The 25,646-nt window shown below is 50.7% G+C and overlaps 3 protein-coding genes across 3 annotated transcripts in view; 2 read left to right on the top strand and 1 right to left on the bottom strand.

Moving 5' to 3' along the window:
- Nucleotides 1-5,194, top strand: part of DNAH1 (dynein axonemal heavy chain 1) — a gene marked incomplete at its 5' end in the record, with an annotated part of 71,101 nt that extends 65,907 nt beyond the window's left edge. The window contains 8 exons of the mRNA XM_081160843.1: nucleotides 223-393; nucleotides 472-651; nucleotides 720-896; nucleotides 1,415-1,585; nucleotides 1,743-1,873; nucleotides 2,236-2,587; nucleotides 2,906-3,140; nucleotides 3,689-5,194. Of these exons, the coding sequence (XP_081016969.1) occupies nucleotides 223-393; nucleotides 472-651; nucleotides 720-896; nucleotides 1,415-1,585; nucleotides 1,743-1,873; nucleotides 2,236-2,587; nucleotides 2,906-3,140; nucleotides 3,689-3,810 (1,539 nt within the window). The 3' untranslated portion in view covers nucleotides 3,811-5,194. The remainder of the gene's footprint in view (nucleotides 1-222; nucleotides 394-471; nucleotides 652-719; nucleotides 897-1,414; nucleotides 1,586-1,742; nucleotides 1,874-2,235; nucleotides 2,588-2,905; nucleotides 3,141-3,688) is intronic.
- A 129-nt stretch (nucleotides 5,195-5,323) lies between these two features.
- On the bottom strand, nucleotides 5,324-13,493 carry BAP1 (BRCA1 associated deubiquitinase 1). The gene is made up of 17 exons (XM_081159653.1): nucleotides 13,333-13,493; nucleotides 13,207-13,236; nucleotides 13,041-13,095; nucleotides 11,680-11,812; nucleotides 11,197-11,316; nucleotides 10,666-10,727; nucleotides 10,440-10,582; nucleotides 10,080-10,158; nucleotides 9,505-9,628; nucleotides 9,092-9,239; nucleotides 8,422-8,606; nucleotides 7,799-7,932; nucleotides 6,785-7,263; nucleotides 6,509-6,669; nucleotides 6,168-6,260; nucleotides 5,979-6,051; nucleotides 5,324-5,771 (listed from the first exon to the last, which is right to left on the bottom strand). The coding sequence occupies exons 1-17, from the start codon at nucleotides 13,367-13,369 to the stop codon at nucleotides 5,638-5,640; spliced, it is 2,190 nt and encodes a 729-aa protein (XP_081015779.1). The 5' UTR covers nucleotides 13,370-13,493; the 3' UTR covers nucleotides 5,324-5,637.
- A 209-nt stretch (nucleotides 13,494-13,702) lies between these two features.
- On the top strand, nucleotides 13,703-24,648 carry PHF7 (PHD finger protein 7). Its single transcript, XM_081159853.1, has 11 exons — nucleotides 13,703-14,524; nucleotides 15,589-15,694; nucleotides 17,108-17,160; nucleotides 17,562-17,653; nucleotides 21,350-21,451; nucleotides 21,804-21,928; nucleotides 22,388-22,547; nucleotides 23,109-23,215; nucleotides 23,685-23,801; nucleotides 24,234-24,358; nucleotides 24,560-24,648. Exons 2-11 carry the CDS (start codon nucleotides 15,657-15,659, stop codon nucleotides 24,625-24,627), a joined length of 987 nt encoding a protein of 328 aa, XP_081015979.1. The 5' UTR covers nucleotides 13,703-14,524; nucleotides 15,589-15,656; the 3' UTR covers nucleotides 24,628-24,648.
- The last annotated feature ends 998 nt before the right edge of the window (nucleotides 24,649-25,646 follow it).

Here is a 25,646-nt window from a genome sequence, read left to right as displayed (position 1 = left end):
CCCCCCAAGTCACATTACCAGTGGTGATGTGACTTGCTCAAGGCCACCCAGCACAGGCTGGTGACACTGGGATTTGCCATAGTTCATATTCTTAACCGGTGGTCCCTGTAGCCTGGCCTGGCCCATCCAGAGTAGAATCAGGCTGAGGATGGCCCACGGAGCTTGATATTGGGGAGGCCACAAAGTATGGGTCTTGATGCTCATGTGGAACATGGCCACCAGGTGCACCGTGACTTCCGCCTGTGGCTCACCAGCCTGCCCAGCAACAAGTTCCCAGTGTCCATCCTGCAGAATGGCTCTAAGATGACCATTGAACCACCGCGTGGCGTCAAGGCCAACCTGCTCAAGTCCTACAACAGCCTCAGCGATGACTTCCTTAACTCCTGTCACAAGGTGAGGCACACTGGCAGTGCCCCGCCCTACCTGCCCTGGTCCTCGCCCCTCACGTCTCCTGCTCCTTACCTCTCACAGGTGATGGAGTTCAAGTGCCTGCTGCTGTCTCTGTGCCTGTTCCACGGGAATGCGCTGGAGCGCCGGAAGTTTGGGCCCCTGGGCTTCAACATCCCCTATGAGTTCACGGACGGGGACCTGCGCATCTGCATCAGCCAGCTCAAGATGTTCCTGGATGAGTATGATGACATCCCCTACAAGGTGGGTTGGGGACAGGCTGGGGGCAGGGGGTGAGGTGCTTGTGGGGGCCTCACCCATCCACTGCACAGGTCCTCAAGTACACGGCCGGGGAGATCAACTACGGGGGCCGCGTCACTGACGACTGGGACCGCCGCTGTGTCATGAACATTCTAGAGGACTTCTACAGCCCCGAAGTGCTCTTCCCTGAGCACAGCTACAGTGCTTCAGGCATCTACCACCAGATCCAACCCACCTACGACCTCAACGTGAGCACAGCCTGGGTTCTGGGGTACTGTGAATACCTGGGCGCTGTGTGAGAGGAGCCACAGCCCCTGCCCTCCACGAGCTCCTTCTTGTTGGTTAAAACATCCCACAAAGACTGTCACTACTGCCTGAGTGTACTCAGTGAGGCAGGGGTGAGGCAGGGGCAACCCAACCCAGCCCACACAGACAGGGAGGACTGCCCGAGGAAACGCTGCTTCAGCGAAGATGTGTGAGGAGCGGTCAGGGGCTGGATCAGGCATTCCAGAGTGTGGGTCATCAGTGGAAAGGAGGGAGTGTGACAGGTTTGAGCACCAAATGAAGGAGCAGGAAGCTGGATGGCAGTGAGAAGGGGACTGGGAGGCAGAAGCCACCCAAACAATGCCTCAGGGGCCTTAAAGTCCTAAGAACAACAGGGTTACAACCAGGGTGATGGGCGGGGGGATGTGCTCAACTGGAGGGCCGCCCACAGGCTGGGGGTAAAGCCAGGCAGGAGCTTCAGTTGTATCTTCCTACCCCCCAGGGCTACCTCTCCTACATCAAGGGCCTCCCACTCAACGACATGCCTGAGATCTTTGGCCTGCACGACAACGCCAACATCACCTTTGCCCAGAATGAGACTTTCGCCCTGCTCAGCGCGATCGTGCAGCTGCAACCCAAATCCTCCTCTGTGGGCGGCCAGGGCAGGGAGGAGGTGGGTGACAGCAGGGGGAAGGGGCCCAAGGGTTGCGCAGGGCTAATCTCCCACCCACCATCCTGCCTGCTCCCTTGTGGGAAGGAACTCTGCATGTGGAATCCTACCAGGGTTGTTGGGGGCTGGCCCTGACCCCCAGTATCTCTTTGCCCCTCAGATAGTGGAAGACATGGCCCTAAACATTCTACTCCAGGTGCCTGAGCCCATCAACTTGAAGTGGGTGACGACCAAGTACCCCGTGCTGTATGAGGAGTCAATGAACACAGTGCTAATACAGGAGGTCATTCGGTAATCCCCCCACCACCCCCATCCCTGAGTCAGAGGACCACTGGGCTGTAGAGAAATGACAGCAAGAGGTACTATGGGCCAGGTGCCATACCAAGTGTGATAAATCCATTCTCTAATTCAGCCACATTTTTATTTTTCCCATTTTACAAATAAGTAAGCCAAGACCCAAAAAGAATAAGTGAACTAAGGTCACACATTTGTTAAATGTCGGAGCTGGGATTGGTACCCAGGCTACCCAACCAGCTCTATGTTCTAGCTCCTATATTCAGCTATTGTTTTTTGTCTATGGCCTATAACTGGGGCCATAGATACTGCTACATGGCCCTGGCCCATTGCCTCCCTTCTTGCCACTGGCCACATAGGTACAACCGACTGCTGCAGGTGATCACGCAGACACTGCGAGATCTGCTCAAGGCACTCAAGGGGCTGGTGGTGATGTCCTCACAGCTGGAACTGATGGCTGCCAGCCTGTACAACAACATCGTGCCCGAGCTTTGGAATGTCAAGGCCTACCCATCTCTCAAGCCACTGTCCTCATGGGTCATGGATCTGCTGCAACGCCTGAACTTCCTGCAGACCTGGATCCAAGAGGGCATCCCGGCTGTTTTCTGGATCAGTGGATTCTTCTTCCCCCAGGCTTTTCTGACAGGCACCCTACAGAACTTTGCCCGCAAGTCTGTCATCTCTATCGACACCATCTCCTTTGATTTCAAGGTCTGGATACAGCCAGGGCCAGGTCAGGTGACAGGTTGGGGTACAGCCCAGACAGAAGGGACCTGAGGCCACAGCTGGCTGGCAGAGTCAGGGGACCCCTGAGCAGGGGTTGGGGGAAAAGGAGAGCCAGGTGAGAAGAGGCCGTGAGTCCCAGGGAAATCACAAGAGGCAGGACATAGACTGCAGGCTACCAGCTAGAATGGTAGGTGAGTGATGGGCAGGCAGGCAGAGCTCTCAGGAGTTTGTGCCTCTGGACCCAATTCTAACCCAGATTCTGGGTATTGATACATGTGGGGCATATCTGTGTGCCTGCCATAGGTGATGCACCAGTCAGTGTCAGAGCTCAAGGAAAGGCCCCAAGAGGGGTGCTACATCCATGGACTGTTCCTGGAAGGTGCCCGATGGGACCCCATGGCCTTCCAGTTGGCTGAGTCTCGACCCAAGGAGCTATACACAGAGATGGCTGTTATCTGTCTCCTGCCGGTGCCCAACCGCAAGATTCCGGACCAGGCCTTCTATTTGTGCCCCATCTACAAGACGCTGACCCGTGCTGGTATGAGGCCCAGGGCAGGGAAACTTCACCACAGGTGGGGGCCCAGATCTGGGCTAGCTCAGGCCAGTTAGGCTGACCCAGGTTAGCTGAACAAGATGGCCAACAGAGGTCAGCAGTCCTGAGACCAACCAGCCAAGGGGAGAGCCTGGCAGCAACAGGCACATTAGTGCCCAGCAGCTGGCTGTCTATGGAGTGGCCTCTGAGCTTACCATCTAGTTGCCTCCCTCAGCAGATCCAACTTGGGTCCTGGGAGCCCCAGCCTGACAATGGAAGTTCAGAGGAGGTAAATGAGGCCTGGAGAGGGGAGATGGGCCTGGGCTGGGTCCAACAGGAAAGGAGCAGTGGCATCATCTCCCATTACTGCCTGTCCTCAATCAGTACATTAACCCTGGGCAGACCTGAGCCTTGGCCAGACCCATCCAAGCAGGCTTGCCCTTGGGTCAGGATTCCCTCCTTGTCCCCAAGTCTGCCAAATCCATTGCCTTTACCCTGTCCCTTCTCTAGTTGTGGCAAACAACTTAACCCTCCCCGCTTATTGCCTGTTCCAGGAACACTATCAACCACAGGCCACTCCACCAACTATGTCATTGCTGTGGAAATACCCTCCAACCAGCCCCAGCGACACTGGATAAAGCGTGGTGTGGCCCTCATCTGTGCCCTGGACTACTAGACTTGGATAGAAGGGTTGGAGCCATTAAAGTTGAGTTTTCTAAGCAGTCCAGCTGAGCCTTACCTGCTTTCATCTGGCCCATCCTGTAGGACTCTGCCAGGGAAACTGGGGGTGAGGGGCTACAGCGGCCTCAAAAGAGAACATGGTTATTAGCAAGGGGAAGAGGTGGCAGAGGTAGCAGCTTTGACCTGCTAGACCTGTCCAGGTGCAACAAGAGGAGAGGTGAGCCCTCCAAGGTCCCAGAGCCCCTCCAGGAAGAGCATACTAGGCAGGACTAGAGGCAGCCCTGCCTCAATCCAGAGCCCCAGCATCTCTCCAAGTTGCAAAGCTATCAGATCTGGTGAAAGCCATGGTATGGCCTTCTCCCAAAGTGCACCTTTTACACAACTCTTCAGGTTCCACAGCCCACCTGGAGCCCCTCCTCAGCTCAGGTCCTAAATTCCAGGTCTAGGGTCCCAAGAATCTCTGCTCCAGAAGGCTAAATACCCAAGGATGCATATTTCTCACCTCTGGTCACCAAGCCTTACACCCAGGCCTGGTGAGCTCCTCACTCCCATCTTAGCCTAGTCTGCAAACTTCAGGCCAGCAACCACAGGAGGGTTCATTTTTTTAGGATAGTTTTATTCACTCATTGATCCAATATTTACAGGGGGTTGAGGAGTCAGACTGTGCTCAGTGCAGAGGCAACTGCCATGCCTGCCAGCTGTCCCCTACCCACCTCCCCTCTCCCAGATCACTATGTACAGATAAGGGGCCTCCTTCGATCTCCTTCAAAGCCATCTGGTAGAGGCCATGGGGCTATAGCTAAGGGCCGAGCTCCAGAGGCAGTGCTGGGCCTATTACCCCTTGGCATCAGGCCCTCTGGGAACATGGTGCCAACTGGTAGTCTTGGTCCTGCAGTCCCCACCCTGAGTGCCTTGCAGAGGCTGAGGAAGCCGGCGTGGCCGGGAGAGCTGAGTGGTGCCAGTCTTCCGCAAGCAGCCCTGTCTCTGCTACCCCCAAGAGGAGGGAAACATGGTAATACTGAGGGGCTGGATAGAGGCTCCTCTGAGCCCCAGGCTCCAGGGACAGTGCCCAGGAGCCCAAGGCAGGCCCTCTGCCAGGGCCACAACACTGAAGGCAGAGAGCCCCAGAGCCTTGCCGTGGAAAGCAGACTTGACAAGCCTGATGAGAGCCAGGAAGGGAGCTTACAAGCCACCAAACAGCTCAAACACTCCTCTCTGCTCAAGCCATGGGACCCCAACAGGTTGCTCACCCACCACAGCTGGCACACCCCACTCCCTACCCAGCCCAGAAGCCAGGTCCCTGAGTTCGGAGCGCTCCCAAGAGAAATGAAGAGCAGACCTGGCTCCCTCACAAGAGACAATTGGCAGGTGGGGCTAGAGCAACAGGCCCATGCCCACCCAGGCTCCACCAGGATGACAGCTGTTAGAAGAGAACGCAGAGTCAGGAAGCCGGCTATGTCAACACAGTGGTGGCAAGATGGGCCAGAGCCCAGAAAAATAGACATCTCTGTAGGTAAAATATATATTCTGCTACCCACGCAGAAAGGCCAGGTCCTGCAGCTCCACAGCCGGCTGTGGAGAAAGCCGCAGCACCTAGCTACACCCCAGCTCCAGCTGCTGCTTCCTGAGCACTACGGGCTTGACCTGCCCTACCAGGCCCAGGGTACAATGCAGGGAATCCCAGCCTGGCTTCCATTTCCAGGGTCTGAGCTCTCTGGCTGGAACTATTCATTAATACTGGGAAGGGGGGAGTGGGACAGGGAAGGGGCCCTGGTGAGGGCCACAAGGCAAGAGCAGGCTGCAGAGTTGGGGCCAACAGTCCTCATTGGCGCTTGGCCTTGTAAGGGCGTGAGCGTTTCCGCCGGTCAGGCTTCCGCTGCTTGTGGAGACGGCCAATGCTGACCCCTTGGCGCCGCCGCACCGAGATGTTCTGCTCCACCAGGTTGGCCAGCATGCCTGCAGAGAGGCAGAGGCCCTTGAGCAGGTGGCTGGACGCCTGGCAGCGACCTACTCAATAGGCCACAGATTCAGGCCAAGAGCTGAGGGTTTCTCCAAGCCCCCCAGTCTGCTCAATCCGTAACAGAGACCTGATGGAGGGGGGACCTGAAGAACATGGCCCTCAGCAGGGTATGCCAGGTAAGAGGCAACAGAAAATACGCTCACCTTCCTGAGCTAGCATGGAGATGAATGTGCAGATGAACTCGTCATAGTTGTGGGTCCTTCTCTGGTCGTCAATCTGTGGGAGAAAAGGGTGAGGTCACTGCAGCCCATCTCCTCAGAGCAGCCACCAGCAGATCTCGAGAGGCTCTGGGAAGGAAGGGGCAGAGGACCAGGCAGCTGGAGAAGACCCACCTTGAACTTCTTCCTTTTCTCCACTTCTTCCTTGAGGCAGGCCTCATAGTTTGCAATCTCGGCCTCCACACACTTCAGCAATGCCAGCAGCTCCTGACAAAACCCGGCATTGCACCAATGAGGGAGGCTGGCCAGCACCAAAGCCACACTACCAGGAAGCAGCGAGAGGCAAGGATAAGCAGCCAGAGTGCCTGGAGCTTCCAAGGCCGCTCCCACCACCCAACTCAGACAGGCTTCACAGCCACCAACCTTCCCACCAGAATTCCAATCAAGAACCCAGCCCTAGGCAGCAGTGTCCCAGCCCTTCCCTCTGCCAGGATTAGAAAACTACAGGGGCTCACCTTGGGCGAGTACTTCTCCCCACTCAAGGGCTCACCAGACCTGACAAGCCCAGACTTCTCTCTGCCATCTACAGCTTCCACCACCTCCTTCTCCTCTGGGCTGCTGGATCCCTGGCTGCCCTGGCTTGGTCTGATGGAGGGTGAGGAACCCTTCCCACCCTCTGGGAAAAGAAGGCATGAGAAGACCCATCAGAGTGCAGGACACTTTGTCACTTGGCTACCTCCCTCTTCCATCCTTGGTATACCAAGTGGCCAATGAGTCAGTCCGAGGCCCACCTGTCAGTGCCAGGGGACTCAGCACACCATCCTCAGCCAAGTGCAGCAGGCCTGTGCTGATGACAGGACCCAGGTCACGTACAGCACGATTGTAGCGTATACAGTCAACACGCAGCAGGCTGTCATCCTCTCCAAAAAGCACCTTAGAGATGTGGGAGGTGACAGGGCTGGAGGGCCGTGTGGGGTTGGCTGAGCGGATGGGCGAGCGCAGTGGTGAGTTGAAAGCACTGCCAATCTCGGAGGCTGTGTCTGTGCTCTCATTGCTGGGGGTGGGCGAGGGCTGCGAGTGCATGGGTACTGCCACGGCCGGACTCCCAGCACCGCTGCTGGTCTTGATGGACAGGGGAATCGAGAGGTCTTTCTGGGACTCTTTGAGCTTCTCAGCCAAGACGTTGATAGTGTTGGGCTGCAGCACCGACAGCTGCCCATCCCCGGCGCCACTCAATGGCCCTGGCTTCCCTGGCCCCTTTCGCTTGTACCTGTGGGGCCCAAGGAGAGGTGAGCCAAGGGAATGGGTCAGGTGACCACACACCCAGCAATGCCTAGAGTTGTCTGAACACACCCTGGCATCCAAGGACTGAGCCTGCAGCTCCTCACTCCGTCCAGCAGCCTGACCCAGCCATGCCAAGCCTGGCACCCTAAGCTCTGACAAGCTGCAGCCAGGTGTCCTCAAAGGACACCTTCTCTATTTCAGCTGCTGGCCTTTTGCCAATGTCATGCCTTCCAGAAAAGCTACCTCTCCCCATCCCCTCCTCCCCTGCTTCATATAATTCTTCTTCCAAGGCCTAAACAAAAGGCCACCTCCCAACAGGACATGTCTTGACATCTGGTTAAATGTGCTCAGCCCTCCCATCCCTCCAAAAGCTTCCTAGGACCTGGAGTCAGCCCCTTCATGCCAGCCTCCCCCAGGCCTGTATGCAGCAGGTGCTCAGCGCCCTCTATCTGCTGAAGGGCAGTCTGGCACAAGCTGAAATAGTCAAGGCAGGACCTGCCACCCTGGGAGCCGAGCCTAACCTGGCGGCAGAGGTGGGGTTCTGCACATCGTCATCCTCGTCATCCTCATAATCGTCCTCATCGTCCGAGTACTGCTGGGGAGGGCGCACTGGGACTCGGCTGCGGCCCACTCCTGCTGCCAGGTCTTCCTCCTCCTGGGGCAGAAACCCAGGGCAGCCATGAGCAGGGGCCAGTCACAGAGAGAAAGCCAGCATGGCTCCCAGGTCAAGTCCACAGAAGCCCTCCAGGTGTTCCAGAGTCCACCCCTGGTTCTCGGGAAAGCGGCTGCCCACCCACACTACCTGCCTACGCAGGGCTTCTGAGAGACAGTGTGCCCTGAAACATGTGCCTTTATTTTGCCAGCACAATCCAATCCATAGAGTTGTACCAAGGAACATGACCTAAAATTTAGCCCCACAGCTGTGTGGCTAGGCTTAAAAGTCAGAGGAGCTCTTCCTTTTTCCTTAAACCCTGGCCATTTCTCTGCCTCCCTAAGCCCCTGACTTTGTGGGTGCTTCCAAGTATCAGAAAGAGGAACCAGGCCCGATGGAGAATGAACACCAAGGAATCACCTGAGGAAACTGCCTGTGGCAGCCCCTTGAGAGAATCCTGGAGGGACTCCTGTGCGGGAGCTCCCAGCTCACCTGCATGGGGGACTTGGCATAGTTGTGATTGTCCAGAAAAGCTGGCAGCCGCTGGACGATGGGCGTGGGGTTGGGGGGAACACCATTGAGGCTGCTTCCTGAAGGTTTCACCACCAGCTTGGGTTTGCTGGGAGGGCTGTGGGTCAGGGCTTGTGGGCATGAACCAGCCACCTCCTCCACACCGTCTGAGAAGCACAGGCAGGACCTTCAGCTAGATCCTCAAGAGAAGCTGTCCCCAGCCCACTGTCTCCCGAATCCTGTGACACAGCACTGCTCCCCTCCCTTCCCAGAGAACAGCCGAGCCAGCTGGTGGGACGGCAGTCAGTCATGGGCCCACAGCAAGATAGGAGAACAAGATGGAAAAAGAGAGGGAGACAGAAGGAAAAACGCCTCTAAGAAAATCAGAAAGGGACTATGCATTACAGAAAAGGCTCAGGGACCTGTGGTAATGGCAGCCCTTTACAGATGCCTTTCTTTAGGGAAAAACTGCTCTCCCTCCATGTTCAGACGGGAGAGGGATGCAAGCACTAGGCTTCAGGCCTCCCGTAGGAGCCTCTGAATCACTGCCCAAGTTCCTCCATAGGAAAAGGCTTACTCTGCTTGGGTCTTCCAGGTCAAGCTATGAGGGGATGGCTCTGAGGACCATGAGAGGCCCTAAGACCCCTAGTACCTGTGTGGGTGCCCTCAGAGGCCACTGGGGCCCTGCTTGCTTCCAGAGCCACGGGGGACTTGCCACTGGCTGGTTTGCATTCCTCAGGCAGCTGTGATTCTTGAGACTTGTGGGTCTGAATCAGCTCTGGTTGTGTTACCCTGATCAACTAAAAAGAGAATCCAAGGCTTAGAGGTGAGAAGGCAGCCCCAGCTTCTATCTTGGACAGCTAAGGGAAATAAAACAGTCAAACCCAAACTTCCTTTTAGAAACTACTTTCCCTCCCCACCCCAAGTCCCACCTTTCCCAAAAAGGGCTCGAAGAAGAGGAGTAGTTGAAGCCCAGATCCACAATAATGATTTGGGAATCACAGACAGATGTCCCAGTGAGGGGAAGAAGATGGCTGGGCAGGGACCAGGCAGGAGAGTACCCACCTGCTGCAGGGCCTCCAGTACAGTCTGACGGTTCACCTTCAGCACATGCAGCCTGGCCTCATACTTGATCCTGCGGTCGGGCACCACCGCCATCAGGTTGAAGCGGATGTCATGGTAGGGCTCCCTGCAGTCACAGAGGCAGCTGTGAGAGCAGCTCCCGCCCAGCCCCACCATCAGGTTGAGGCACATATCCTGGCAGGGCTCCCTGAAGTCACACCTGCAGCCATAGGTACAGGCCCCACCCCCAACAGGCAAGCAGCAACTGACCATGCACACCAGGCCCCTGAGCTGGTGCCTTCCAACGAGTTGTGTGAGAGGCCTGGCAGGAAGTGAGCCAGCATACCTGGGCAACCCAGGGCTCCACCAAGGCCTTCTCTTTCTCAAAGCAGGCCATAGGCAGCCTGGGCGGGAAATAGGGCAATGAGTTGGGAGCCCAAGATCTAAGCCTGATCTTGCCAGATTCACCATGTGGACTTGCACAAATCGCCTAGCTTCTCTCTGCCTTGGTTCCCTTTTCTGTGTCCCTCCCAATGGGGGCACAGCTCCAGAGGGCAGGGCAGGCACAGGACCCTTACCCTGCAGTGGCGAGGCCGATACGTTCCATGATGACACGCCGGGCCTTGTCTGTCCACTCCTCATCTTCCCCCCAGGGCCCTAAGGACACAAAGACAAGGAGTCAGCAGGCAGGAAGCCCTGAGTTTGGGCAAGCCAAGAGTGGGAGGGAGGGTGGAGAGCAGTTGAGCCAGGGAGTCAGGAACTAGCCTGGCAATGCAGTGCAGGGTACCATCTGGCCAAAGCCCGATGTCCTCAACACCCACTTCCCACCACTGAGTACCAAGCATTAGAGGACCCTGGAACCCAGCTTCTTAGGAGTTCAGCAGAGAAACCCAAAGTGTCCCTTCCCCCCCCCCCCCCCCCCCATTCAGAGTGCCTACCATGGTCAATGGGGTAGACCTTGAGCCCATCAAGCTCAAAAAGCCGGCCTGTGATAGGCACATAGCTGACAAAGTGGAATGCCTCCATGGTCCGCACAGCACTAAGGCCATTCTGCTTCTCAGGGAGGTGGCGTGGCTCTGGCCTGGGGAAGGACACAGTCAGGGACTGGAAGGGAACAGCCCTTCCTTACCCCCACCCCCATCAGCTCCCACAGCTCCTACACACCTGGCATGGCTATTATGTGCCTTGGCCAGCTCCGGGGCATTGCCAATCGCATATCCTTTGCTCTAAAGGGAAGAAAATAAGGCCACATCAGAACAACTTCTCAGGTGAGCCTAAGTGGGAAACAAAGCTTAGGAGAGCAGGCCTAGAGGGTTCCAATAACCTGAAGAAGCACAGGTGGACTCTCCTAAAGGGCAGAAGAGAGTTCTGGAGCCCCAAACAGATGGACTCTAATGGCCTTGCATAGTAATCAGTGGACACTGGGAGCAATGTGGCCTGTAAAGTGCTGACAAAGTTCTCAAATGGTGTTACTTAAGCAATGTTCCTTCCTTCTACAGGTTTGTCTCCTTTCCTGATAATTGGGCCTAAAACTAATTGCCTTAAAAAATTAACTTAAGAGTCAAATGTAATATAAATGATCATGTGAAAAGTAAAAAGCCTCCTAGTGTCAAATGTCATGCAGTGGCATCACCAGTAGCCCTGGTCAGATTTGCCGAGCCAGCTGTGATCCAGAATTAAGGCACTGTGGCCTACCTCTGGGCTGAAGCCTTTGGTGAAGTCCTTCATGCGACTCAGGGTGGGCCCTAGGTCCACATTGCTGCAATTCAGGAGCACGCTCAACAGGGCATGAGTGGCGCAAGAGTTGGGGATCAGCTGCGGAACCAAGAACAGTCACCCATACACAGTATCCCTCAATCAAAGCCCACATTCATCAGGAATGGGGACCCACAGAGGGACAGTCTTATCTGGACAACAACCCTCATCTTTGCCCAACATTTGTTCATTTAAATACCCACCAGATGTATGGGGACATAGGAAGTGGAGTCAGACCCCACACTGCTCTAAAGATTCTCCTTTTTAATGAATAAGAGCTCAGTTCCTTCTGCCAAGGGACTTCCATAACCACCACCCTTGGTGTCTGCCTATCTTCTCCTCCTGCCTTCTCCCACTTCCACTTCCCAAGCAAAGAAAATGGCAGCATCCCACCCTCCAGACAGAACACAGAGCCCAGCAGACCTGATGGGCAAAGAACATATTATTCACAATATCGTCATCAATCACAGATGTATCATCCACCAAGGTAGAGACCTTGCGACGGGACCGGCGCTCTTCGATCCATTTGAACAGGAAAATGAATCCATACACAGGGCTGGGGAAAGTAAGGAGCAGAGAGCTAAACCAGCCAAGTTGGGGAAGGCAACCAGTACCCCCCCCTTTTTTTTTAATCCTCACCCAAGGATATTTTTTCCATTGCTTTTCAGAGAGTGTAAGGGAGAGAGAGAGAAACATCGATGTGAGAGACACATCAACTGGTTGCCTCCTGCTCACACACCAACCAAGGCCGGGGATTGAGCCTGCAACTGAGGTACATGCCCTTGACTGGAATCGAACCCACGACAGTTCAGTCTCTGGGCTGATGCTCTAACCACTGAGCAAAGCTGGCTAGGACCAGTATCCCCTTTTTTCTCCCCCTATTCCCCTGCACTGCGTTACCACTCAGGTGCCCTTCCCGTAATCCCACTTCTCCCCTGGTTTCTTCCCAACACTGCCCAAAGTGGCTCTGAGCCCTCACACCCCAGAAGCCCGCTACAGGCAGTCTAAGCATCAGCTTCTGGCTGTGGTTCTCCAGGAGTCCACCCAGTGTCCTTATGAAGTCTATGGTCTGGGAAAAGAGAAGAAAAGCAGGGACCAATGGCCCAGAACAGGGTAGGAACAGAAGGTAAGGTGAGAACAAAAACTCTGATGAGGAATTTAAACACTAATTCTCACTTGTGAACCCTAAGGCCTGAGCCCCAATGCAGCCAAGGAAGAAAATGAACACCCATATCAGTCCCTTCTTTTCTGGGAAATAAAAGCAGGCTTCTCAGTTCAGTCACTGTAGCAGTTCCACCACACCTCTATTTTGCAAGACCACCGAAAGAAGACCCTGAGGTTGGTCACCCAGGAGGGGCCTTGTAGATGCCACATAACCAACCAATCAATACAAGACCTTTGTGTGGAGATTAAAGGCACTGGCACACCCACACATTAAAGCAGTAATTAATAAATTACAGCTGCACAAAAGGCACTTTGTGATCTGGGTCTAGAGAAGGGCCTGGCTTCCTCCTCCATACAGAAAAAGCAACTGAACTGTACTCCAAAGGATGGTTAGAATCTTTATGGGGGGAGGGGTGCTACTACATAAAGGGAAGTGCTGAGGGAAGACTGGGAGAAAACAAAAATATCAGCTTGATCAGGAGAGCACCCAAAGAGGAGGGATGCTTCCTTATATGAGATTTTACAAGTTGGGGTTCCTGATACTACCCCCTTTGAGAGGCACTCTTCCCCAGGCCCTTCCCTCGAGATGTGAAAGGCGGTCCTGCAGCCAAGCCACTCACCCCTGGCACTTGCTCTGAAGGTCATAGATCTCCTCCACTTGCACCCCTTTGACACCTGCGATCAGGTAAAAAAAAAGAAGTCGGGAAGGCGAGCTCCTGGCCGTGCAGCGAGGGAGCAAGAGTGGGCCCCCACAGCCTGGGTCCGGCGGGTAGGAGAGGCGCTTACCGAAATCTTCCACCAGGAGGGTGAAGAGGCCTGGTGGGGCGACAAGAGGAGTGGGTGGTGGTCAGGAATGCACTTCCCGGGCCGCCCCCGGCCCCCCAGCCCCCGGCCAGCGGACCCCCTGCTCACCAGGGTCGCTCTCCAGCTCCAGCCAGCCCTTATTCATCTTCCCGCGGGGCGGCCCCTCAGCGCCATGTCCAGGCCCTCCCGACCCACCGCCGCCCCCGCCGGGAGCCCCCGACGCCCCCGGGGCCCCTAGCCCCACACACAGACAACGGGCCCCGCCGCGTCACCCGCCCGCGCCGGCGGGACACGTCACCACGGAGCGACGGTCTCGGCCCCGCCTCTGGGCCTCTCTTCCGCCGGTTGGACTCGGAAGCCGGCGCGCAGGCGCGGGGGCGGGGCGATATAAAGGGGCGTGGCTAGAGGGAGGCTGGGCGAGCGGTGTTGGCGCCGGCGGCCGGAGGGGAAGGGGCCGGACGAAAGGAGGGGCGGGCGCGCGGCCGTCAGCGGTTCCGCTCCGCCGACGGTTATCGTAGCGGCAGTCCCCGGGGCCGCAGTCTCCCTGCGTCGCAGTCCGCGTGACCCCGGCCCCCGTTTGCGCGCTTGCCCCCGTCGCCGGCGCAGTCACCGCGCGGGGCGGCCGCCCGTGAGGTAGCTCCAACGAATAAAGCTCCAGGACACAGGCTCCCTCGGCGACAGCTGAACGGGCGGCCCCGGCCGGGAGCGGCGGCCCGTGTACGACCGTGAGGAGCTAGCGGCGGAGGCGACCTCCGTCCGGGCCCCGCACCATCCTCCCCGCAGGCGCGGCATGATCCTGGCCTGGCATCCGCGGGATGCTCCTTGAGCCCCTTCTCCGGCGGTTACCCCCAGGGGACGGTTGTGGCCACACCGACACATATTTTCCAAATTAATCATTGTTTATTCTTGTGGCGGCGGGGCCGAACACGCTTATATTTTTAATTTTCTCAACAAGCTTATACCCAGCACTTATCCAGCGGAACAACTTGGTAACCGTTTCAAGGGAGCATCGTTCAGCTGGGACATCTCGGACTGAGCCGCTCGTGGAAGCCCGCCCTTGCATCGTCCCGCCTTAAACGCTTGGAAGAGTGTTGCTTCTTCCTGTAACTGCCGGTGTGCACAGAACCCCGTTCAAGGAGCGTCTTGGTCCAGCGATGCAAAGAGCTGAAGTTTCAAGTTTCTGTTGCTAGACGATCGGGATCTCCCCAACAACTCGGAACCCTCAGTAGTCAGCTCACGTGGATCCCCTAGTGCACGCCCGTCTCTCCCCTCTTCCCGCCTGTCCAAGTGCTTTTGTTGAGTAAGCCATCCAATGTCATTGCTCCCGCAGGTGCAACTCCTGGGTTAGAAGGAGAGACGGAGCAAACCGAAGGGAAGGGCGGCATAGCCTTAGTAGTTGCCTGAGTGATTGTATTCATACGGAGCAGTGGAAAGTCCTTGAAAGCGTTCACGGCTCCCCAGCTGTGCCCTGAGGTCATGGGTGCTGGAGTGTATGTCCCTGGAGTGACCTGATTCACTCGGTTCTCCCTCTAGGAAATGCCGTCCTTCTCTCTGACTAATCAGTCAGCCCTTCCTTTATAGAAGTGGGTTTTACTTCTGTCCCCAGTCACTTTCAGGGTTCCCCCCACCACCACCAATGAAAACTTTCAGTTTGCAATCTTGCTGACATTGGTTGGGGGAGTAGTGGCAGGGGGTCTTCTCCACATTGAGGCATTTTACTCTTGGCTCAGAGCTAGACAAAGCCTGAGAACAGGCCAAACCTCAATGGCCATCTGACCCTGGTGAAAGTGACAGAAGCCAAGCGGGGAAGAGGGGTTGTCAGTGTTATCTCTTGTCTCTCACTAGAGGGAGTTCTTGCTTTAGGCAACTGAATACCGCAAGCTCCTAGGAAAAAGCTAGCGTGTCTAGATTTTACTGGGCAGAATTAAGGCACCCATACATGGGGGCAAACGGGGGCTTTTTTCCTGAGTGCTACCTTGTGAATTTAGTAGGCGCAAAGAAAATAACCATTTAGCCATGTCAAGCAGTGGCTCCAAATTCTTATACTGCTGTGTGATAGCAGTACCTCTGACTAGGCAAGTGCCTCTCCGTGACCTCTCTGTGCCTCCATCTCCTCATCTTGAAAAGTGGGGATAATAATGGCGCCTAGTGCGTGGGGAGACGCTGTGAGTTAACACATGTAAAATGTCTAAAACAGTACTTGGCAAGATTTAATAATTACTATTACTAGCATTGATCCTGGGGGGGGTTCCCTTATATTCTGTCATGGGGTTGGGAGGTGAATACACTGTTGCTTTGACCCTGTGGAACTTGATAACCAACTGTAGAGTTAAATTGCTGACCAAGCCCTGTTTATTATTATAGCTGGAAGAGCCTGTATTGTCCTCATAATAATATAGAATTCAAGATAGGAGAGAGAGAGGCTGCAGCAAATGAAGACTTTAAAAAAGAAAGAATGTCGAAGATTCAGGTAGAGTAGGTGACATAAGGGAATTTGGGATAAATTATTCAATGGCCTCTGATAAATGCTGTACTTCCCCCCCCCCCCTTTGCGTGCATGGTCTTGAGGGCTAGGGTTGGGTAGTGTGGAAGCACACACCATTGGTACTCTGGAAGCTGCCCGGGAACCTGTCCTCCCAGGACTACCCCTCATAGCAAAGTGCTGGCTCTTGAACCCTACTGCCTAGGTTCATACGTAGCTCTAACACTTGCTAACGAGGTGACCTGGGACAGGTTACTTAATTTCTTTATGCCTTAGTTTCCTAATCTGGAAAATATGTATAATAATAGCACCCACTTTTGAAAAAGATTTTTTATTGATTTTTTAGAGAAAGAGGAAGGGAAGGGAGAGAGAGAGAAATGTCAATGTGAGAGCAACACTTTGATCGGTTGCATACCCCCTACTGAAAATTGAATCTGCAACCTGGGCATGTGCTGTGACTGGGAATCGAACCCACAATCTTTTGGTGCGCAAGATGACACCCAATCAACTAAGCCACACTGGCCAGGGCAATAGCACCACTTATTTATTTATTTATTTATTTATTTATTTATTTATTATTTATTTTAGAGAGAGGACGGGAGAGGGAGAGAGAGATAGAAACATCAATGATGAGAGAGTCATTGATCAGCTGCCTCCTGCACGCCCCCTGCTGGGGATCGAGCCCACAACCCAGGCATGTGCCCTGACCAGGAATCAAACCTCAATCTCCTGGATCCTAGGTTGATGCTTAACCGCTGACCCACATCAGCCAGGCTAGCACACACTTTTTAGAACATTCTATAGATTCATTGAGCCAACACAAGAATAATGTCTAGCAATAGGAAATTCTTGATCAATTTTAGTATCATTTTATTATGCTTTATGAATGTGATACCGCCTGAGATTCAGAGTAGGTGGAAGAAGAAACAGTAAAAGGGCGTTTGCTCCTGCATTCATTCAGTCACCACAGGCAATACAGGCCAGGGAACAGAAAGATGGTTACTATCTCACATAATTCAAACAATTCAGTAGGTATGTTTTGTGCTTTCAAAAGATATGGAATAGAAGACCGGATGGGTTGCTCAGTTGGCTAGAGTGTCATCCTGTGCACCAAAAGATTGCAGGTTCAATTTCCGGTCAGGGCATGTCTGGGAGGCAACCAATCGATGTCTCTCTCATATCTATGTTTCTCTCTTTCTCTTTTCCTCTTTCTAAAGTCAATAAAAACATATCCTCAGGTGAGGATTAATATATATATGAAATAGAAAAAGAAACTGGTGTCTTAGCCTTTAGATATTCTGGCACTTCATCAGACCCATGGTGCATTTTGAGGAAAATGTTACAAGGGATGTTGACAGGATCCTCAAAGACTGCCTTGTACTTCTTCCGTCTCTTGTATAGAAAATCTGCCAGGACAAGAAGGGTGACCCAGAGGAAGCCATCTTCAGGGCCTGGTAAGAAAGACTGGAGATTCTGTTCAGCTGATGCCTCTCAGCCTCAGTAAAGACCATTTGTGTAGGGCAGCAAACTTGCTCCGCTTACTGTCAATCCTACTTCCTTCCCAGATTCTCTAAATTGCTGAAGAACTCAGGATGTGTAATTTTTAAATGTCACACTCAAAGTTCAAGAAACAAGTTAATTAAGGCCACTTAAGACAAAAAAAAAAAAGCTATGAAGTGATCAGTTGTAGCCAACTCCTTCAAATGTGGCCAAAATTATAAAGACCTAACTGATACCAGATAACACTTCATCCCAACCTCCCTAGTCAGAATGACCCTCTTCCCAGTACTCTCCTCCTGGTATGTAGAGAGGCGGTTACTCTCCGGAAGTGAATTCTTAACATTCTCTCTTTCAGTATGCCGGCTGTGCCTTCAAGAACCTGGGGATCCTGAAAAATTAGGGGAATTCCTTCAGAAAGACAATCTTAGTGTGCACTATTTCTGTCTTGTGAGTATAAAGCCCCCTTTGTTTTGAATGTCATGGCTTTTGCTATACAGTCTGTTCTCTGTTTTTGCACCCAGCCTCAGATCCACAGCCCTGTTTGTTTTCCATAATGGCTTTTTCTTTTAAAATCTAATTTTTAAATAATATACGTATCTGGTATAAAATCCTAACAGTATAAAATATGTACAATAAAAAGTCTCTTCCCAAAATAGTATTTTCCGGGAATCTTTTGCCCTCTCCCCATGTTTTATATAATATATATCCCATGTAAACACTGTCTAAATCAAAATAAATATTTCCATCACCCTACAAGTTCCCTCCTGCCCTCTTCCAGTCAATCCCCTGAGAGATAAGCACTGATTTATAGATTACTTTGGCCTGTTCTTATGCTTAGTATAAAGGGAATCATACAATTTGTCCTCTTTGGTGTCTGGCTGCTTTCACTCAACGCAGTGTTTTAGAGATTGATCCCTGCTGTCGCATGGGTTAGTAGCCTGTGCCTTCTTATTCCCCAGTAGCATTCTGTTATATATTTTAAGCTGCTTATCTGTCCACCTGTGGATGACCAGTTGAATTGTTTCCATTTGGGGGCTATTATCAATAAAGCTGCTGTGAACATTCCTGCACAAGTCTTTTTGTGAACATGTGCCTTCACTTCTCTTGGGCAGATGCCTAGGAGTGAAATTACTGGTTGTATGTTAACTATATGTTTATCTTTCTGTGAAGTTGCCAAGTCACTTTCCAAAGTGGTTGTACCAATATACACTCCCACCAGCAATTTATGAAGTTCGAGTTACACAATACTCTTGCTAGAACTTGATATTGTCAGTCTTTTAAATTTTAGCCATTCTACTAGGTGTGTGCACTGTGGTTTTAATTTGCATTTCTCTGATGACTTAAGATGTTGAGCTTCTTTTCATGTGCTTATTGGTCATTTACATATTTTATGAGGTGTCTGTACAGATATTTTGTCCATTTTAAAAGTTGGGTTCTTTTGTCTGATTGAGTTGTAAGAGTTCTTTATATAGTCTGGATACAAATCTCTTTTCAGATATGAGTATTGTGACTGTTTTCTCCCTGCTGTGGCTTGCCTTTTCATTTTCTTAATGATGTCTTTCAAAGAACAAAAGTTTTTAATTTTGATAAAGTCAGTTTATCAATTTTTTCTTTTATCGTTAATGCTTTTTTGTGTGTCCCAAAAAATCTTTGCCGACCCGTTAAATTATCTCAGTGCCTTTTTCAAAATCAATTGACCATATATCTATGCATCTCAATGACCTATTTATGTTATTGATCTGTGTGTCAGTCTTTACACCAGTAAAACACTGTCTTGATTATTGTGACTTGATAGTGTCTTGAAATTAAGTATTGTAAGTTTGCGTTATTTTCCAAGATTGTTTTGGCTATCAGGTCCTTTCCCATATAAATTTTATGGTATAGTTAGCTTAAAATTTTTCTTTTAAAAAAAGCCTTTTGGAATTGTGATGGGGGGATTGCCTTGAAGAATGGACAAACAATGTTGAATCTTTTGTTTTTAGTGAAGAAGACTTGCACATCTTTTGTTAAATGTATTTTTAAATATTTTGTGATTTTATGCTATTTTAAAATTTCATTTTCAGGTTTGTTGCTGGTGTATAAAAATGCAATTCATTTTTGTACATTGATTTTATATCCTGCAATCTTGTTAAATTCACTTATTAGTTCAGTAGGATTTTTTTGGTGGGTTTGGTTTTTTTTTTTGGTAAATGCCTTAGGATTTCTTGTGTACATAATTGTATGTGAATAAAGACAGTTCTACTTCTTCCTTTCCAAATTTTTATGTCTTTTATTTCTTCTTCTTGACTTTTTGTACTAGCTAGGACCTTCAGTCTAGTGTTGAATAGAAGTTATGTGAGTGAATATCCTTGTCTTGTTTCCAACATCAGAGGACAGTATCCAATTTTTCACCTTTAAAATATGATGTTAGCTGTAGGTTTTTCATGGGTTCCTTTCATTAGATTGAATAGTTCCCCTTTTACATCTAGTTTGCTGGAGGATATCATGAATGTGCATTGAATTTTATCAAATACTTTTCTGCATCTATTGAGATGATCATGACTTTTCCCCTTAATTTGTTAATGTGATTTGTTATATCAATTGAATTCTTATATGTTAAACTAACTTTGCATTTTTGATATAAACCCTGCTTGGTCATGATGTTTTAACCTTTTTATATGGTGCTGGATTCAATTTGTTAATAATTTTGTTTCATGTTTACGTCTATGCTCATGAGAAAGATTGGTCTGTGATTTTCCTATCTTGTAAGTCCTGTCTGGTTTTGGTGTCAGGTCTTGGTTAATTTCAATGCATTTACAAGCATATACATTTTCAACATAAAAATAAATATACTATGCACAGTGTTTTATATTTGTATTTTGCTTTTTTTTATGGTCATTCCATATACAACATATTGATCTAGTTTTTTTCTTTTTAATAGCTAATTGGCATGGGTATGCCAAAAAGGGTATAAAAACAAATCCCTATTAAAGGACATTTCGATTATTTCTAATCTTTCACTATTGATTTTTCTGTTTATTGAAATAATACATGTTCATTGTAGAAAATAATAATACTTAAAAGTATAAATAAAACAGAAACCACTAATATAGTCCTAAAGCTCTGAGATAATTAATGTTAAAATAGATATATTTTAAACCTAATTGAGAACATATGGCTGTAATCCAAGTGTTCAAGTTATCTAACCTTGTAGGGTCACCTTTTCTATCATGTTAAACTAACCTGAATCCCTGTTCACATTACATGTAATTCCTGTGGGAAGTCCACACCCTCCCCAGTATTTTTGGCATATTCTTGGAGTGGGGCTGGTGTGCTAACATTCTTCCAGTCTGTGTACACGTACATTGTTTATGAGCACATGACAGATTGGCTTCTTTTTCCTTGATTTCCCCTTCTAGACTCTGCTTTGGGGCTTTTCAGAAACAAAGGGCCCTGTAAAGTATGTTTTTAAAGAAAAGTTCAATTCCTCCCCTTTCACTATAAGGCAGAATGACTACATTTAAAGCCCTGCTTCCCTTGCTCTACATAACACACTCTGAGAAGAGGATTTCATCTATACCAAGGAGGCAGTATAGCAGAAGGGGTTAAGAGTGTGGGTTCTGGGGGCCTGGCTGTGAATGCCTGCTCTTCTGCCTCCTCGCTGTGTGACCCCAGCCAAGCTTGCTTACCATGCTGCACTTCAGTGGCCTGCTCTCTAAGATGAGGATCACAATAGCATCTGCATCACAGGGTTGTGGTGAGCAGAACATGAGTCAGTACACAGGGAGTGTTTCCCCAGGTGCTCGGCACACTAAAGCAGTCCTCAGCAAATGAGAGGCAGCACAGCACAAAGGTGAATACGAGCCCAGGGTCTGTCGTTCTGTGGGCTTGAGCAAGTCACATAATTTCTCCTATAAAAGGGATGTCGATAGTACCCACCTCTTAAGGTGGTTATGAGGATTAAATGAGTCCATATTTGAAAAGCACTTAGAGCATCCAACATACAGTTAATGCTGTGTAAGCCACTGGTGAGTAAATTACCCCGTAAATGCTCATGTGCTCCACCAAGCTCTATTTCTACTCCGTCGTCCTCCACCCCACTGCGCTTCTCCCACTAATCATCGATGTTGACAGCCTGGTTCTGCTGCCACCCTCCCCCCCCAGATTCTATCTAGCAAACTGCTTCAGCGGGGCCAGTCTAACAGAGGTTTCCATGGATTCCTGCCTGAAGACATCAAAAAGGAGGCAGCCCGGGCTTCTAGGAAGGTTAGAATGCCCTGGAATGGGGGCTTTGGGCGTGGCCTCTTCTCATACCTCCCTGATAGTCCCGGCTTCAGTTCCTTTCCCTAGTTGCTAATTTAGAAGTCAAAAGACTCCTGGATTTCCCAACTAGTCCTCAAGTTAGGTGCTTCTCTGGAGTGTAGTATCCCTAAGTGAGGAGAGGGAGCAACATTCCTGGAAAACAAAAGAATTCAGTGCTTGAAGCTCCAGAGCTTTCAGGACCACTGAGGCAAGGGAATGCCTGTTGCTTCACAGAATTTCCATGCCATAGAATGATGTGCCACAGAATGTCTGTCTTTCTTGGGACCCTGAGCACTGCCTGGGATCTCATTTGCAGATCTGCTTTGTGTGCAAGAAAAAGGGAGCTGCCATCAACTGCCAGAAGGATCATTGCATCAGAAACTTCCATCTTCCTTGTGGCCAAGAAAGGGGTTGCCTTTCACAATTTTTTGGAGAGTACAAGTGAGTGATGAAGGGGAAAAGTCGGGCTGCCCTTTTGCAAGTTGCTATGAATTAGCCGCTACTCAAATGGGAGTCCGGTTCTCACGGGTCTGTTTTGATTCACCAGTGAATCTGTCTCTCCGTTCAATAATGAGAAACAGTGTCTTGACTTGGCAATTTCACAGGGGTTACTTCTTCCTTCCCGTCCCCTTCTTAAATTACAAACAGCTGAGGTTCTTAGACAGCTGCTCAGAACCAAGTGGGGCTTTCAGGAACTAGAGAGGCTGTAGAGATAGTCCCAGGAGCTTTGCGGAGTTGGAGAGCAGCTGTGAGAAGGCTGTTCTTCACCCTGTCGTCGTCCCCCCCGGATCACAGAGATTTGCTGGGCACCAGCCTGGAAGTGGATTGCCCTCCCTAGGCCAGGCAGCTGGAAAACTCCATCAACAACAAATCAAAACAAGTCTATTTACTCTGCCACAGATCATTTTGTGAAAAACATCGCCCAACACAGAACATTCAACGGGGGAATATGGGGGAGGAAAGCTGCGTCTTGTGTTGTGAAGACTTATCCCAAGCAAGCGTGGAAAACATCCAGAGTCCATGCTGTAGTCAAACTATCTACCACCGCAAGTGCATACAGGTGGGACTTTACCCTGGGGACCTTCCACAGTTGTCTTAGTTCAGAGCACCCTGGGAATGCTCAGGCAATCTCGATAGGAGGCCTGTATGCAGGGCTGGTTCCAGGCAGTCAGAGGAAAGTCAGCCCAGTCTCTGGTCACCCTTGCCCTGTACAACCTCATTCTTGTTACAATTTAGACAGAGCAAAAATCCTGAGGATGGCTAGAGCATATGAGCTCATCCTAGAATGAGTCAAGTAGTCTCCAAACCAGCCTTGCTTCCTCAGATGGAAGGAAAGGGGAATGTACCCAGGTACCCGAGCCCTGCTGGGTTAGCACTGCCTAGTCTCATGGCCACAGGTGACAGCTAAGGCACTGCTGGGAACTTTCTTAAGCTTTTGGTCCCTGGTCTGGCACCAGAATTTGCAGCCCTCCACCCTAACCCACCTAAACTCCTTTTCCTGTAAGCCCCAGTCAGGCTTTTTTAGCAACATTCTCTCTGTGAGATGAGGGTGGGGGTGGAAATAAGGTGATCAAAGATAGTGTTTTTACAAACATAAAGTTTTTCCATGTTTCTCTTACAGAAATATGCCCACACATCAGCAAAGCATTTTTTCAAATGTCCACAATGTAATAATCGAGAAGAGTTTCCTCAAGAAATGCTAAGAATGGGAATTCATATTCCAGACAGGTAGTGGAAACTCTAAAGCAGGAATTGAGCCAGGGAATGGGTTTCCTAGATTTCTAGAGAGGAGGTGAGTGTGAGGATAGTTTAGAGAATAAAGCAGCAGCCAAGACATTGATATATTGAGGAGGGAAAGGGTGGAGGGAGAGCTTTTCAATTATCAAAAGAAAATAGGGGGTAGTGAGGGTTGGGGGATAGGCATGTTTCTGAAAAGATTGCATTGGGGATCATAATTCCCTGGGTGAGGGGTAAGTTCTTGACTTCCAGTGTGAAACTAAGGAGCCCCTGTGTTCCACTATCCTGCTTCAGCCCTCTCCCACTGCTAGGCCACCTTCCCAGCCCTGCTGAAATGATTCAGGGAGCCTGTTGAACTCTTTTGCTCTGCTAGTTTGAGTTCTTTCTAGTTCCTCCCAGGTGGACAGTGGTTTCACAAACCAATTACATGTCCCTTACTCACTTTCTTTTCCCACTGCAGAGATGCTGCCTGGGAACTCGAGCCAGGGGCTTACTCAGAGTTGTATCAGCGCTACCAGCATTGTGACGTCCCCATCTGTCTGTATGAACAAGGGAGAGACAGCTTTGAGGATGAAGGGTAGGGAAAGGCTTCTGGCTAGAAAGATCTCTCATCAGTGCCATCTTAGAGTTAGACCTTGGCACAGGTATTAAGAGCAAAGAATTCACTTTTGTCTACAGCCCTCAGGGTGAACGCAATTGCTAAGTCCCGTTCTTGAGCAGTCTGGGACTCACTCACACACATGTGAACAGGTCTCCCTGCAGCGTTTGCTTCTCCTTGAGCCCAGTAGAGAGATACTCAGGGCCAATTCCTTTCTAAATCCGCCTTTCGAGTGTCTGTGCCTAACTGCAGGGTTCTGGGGTCAGCACACAGCCATGCATTCATCATGGGTAAAATGTACAGAAGAGATGCCTGGGAAGCCCTCAGCAAAGGCCTAGCCTGTAGTGAACATCCTGAGAGTGGCAGTTAGTGTTATATTTGTGCCCACAACCCTTCCTTGTCTTCCTGCAGGAGGTGGAGCCTTATTCTGTGTGCTACATGCGGATCCCGTGGAACCCACAGGGACTGCTCCTCTCTTAGATCCAGCAGTAAGAAATGGGAGTGTGAGGAGTGTGCACCTTTGCCTAAAATCACAGGTGGGACTCAGGGATGGACTGGTCTAAGAACTGGGGTGGGGGTACTGGTGGTGCCTAGGAAAGGAGGAGGGCATGCCACCAGATGGGGACTTCATGGTGCCTTTAGTTTGGGAAGGAAAGTGGCTATGGAGGAGCTTAAGGACCTGTACCTGGGAGAGGCAGAGGGTTGAGTTTTCCTCTCCCACCTTTCTTTCACCACAGACTACATACCTGAAAACTCAGGTGACATCCCCTGCTGCAGCAGTACCTTCTACTCTGGGGGGGCATGACAGCAGAGACACCAGCCTGGAAGAGAATCTGGGCCCTTCTTGGACTGATTGGCCAGAACCTTCCTTATTAGAGAAACCAGAATCCTCTGGTGGCAGGAGGGGCCACTCCTGGCAGTCCAAGGGTGTAAAAATTACTAAAAGCTGCAAAAATTACAAGTAACAGCTTCTAAGTAGCTGCTGCCAAGCACATTTGGCTAACAAAGCTGTGTTCCTCCATCAAGTTTGGGGAGGAAACCCTTTGGGACTGTGAGACCAGAAAAGGGGGCCAGCAGTGAGACCATGAATCAAGGGAAGAGAAGTCCCAGAGAGCGTGAGGACAGAGCAGTCCAGATGCCAACTGCTGAGCATGTGCATGGCTATGATAGCTAGCGTCTCTGCTCTTTCTGCCTGATTCCCAGAAGGCCCTTTCTTCTCTTCTTCCACCAATATTCTTCCACCCTAATCTGGTGCTCATATGCCTCTTCTTACTTCACCCATGTTTGTTACGCAAATAAAGGCTTTCTCTCCATTGGAGTCTCCTTATAAATTCACTCTGGGTTTTATCTAGCACAGTAAGGAATCTGAAGGGTAGAGTGAAGGAACAGGAAACCTATAAAATTCAGTGACTTAAATGGAGAACTTTCAATTTAGAACATAGGCACGTTGCTTTGGAGGGAAGCATGTTGCAGGGAAATCGACTTTACGGGGACAGAGATTTCATCATTGTGCAAATAAACACATAGGAACTCAGTAGGGAGGTGAGCCAGCAAAGTAGTCCACACTGGACTGAGACTAGGCCACTGTTAAAAGGCTTGGTGCCTTGGACTCGAAAAGAGGCCAGGGACTGCCATGCTCACGTGTGGCAGGAGAGACTCTACTAACCTCCCCAGCATGAATGAGGGCACACCTCCGCACACACCCCCTCGGCCTTGTGGCTCAGGCATTTCCTGCAGGGGGGAAGCCGGGACAGTTACATTAAGCAAGGCAGCTGGGAGGAGAATCTGGCTAAAGGCCTTGGGAGAAATTGAATAAAATCTATC

Source organism: Miniopterus schreibersii, assembly GCF_964146895.1.
Source record: "Miniopterus schreibersii genome assembly, chromosome: 15".
NCBI classification, from domain to species: domain Eukaryota; kingdom Metazoa; phylum Chordata; class Mammalia; order Chiroptera; family Miniopteridae; genus Miniopterus; species Miniopterus schreibersii.
The sequence above is the reverse complement of the archived record's forward strand: the minus strand, read 5'-3'. Positions and strand labels throughout refer to the sequence as shown.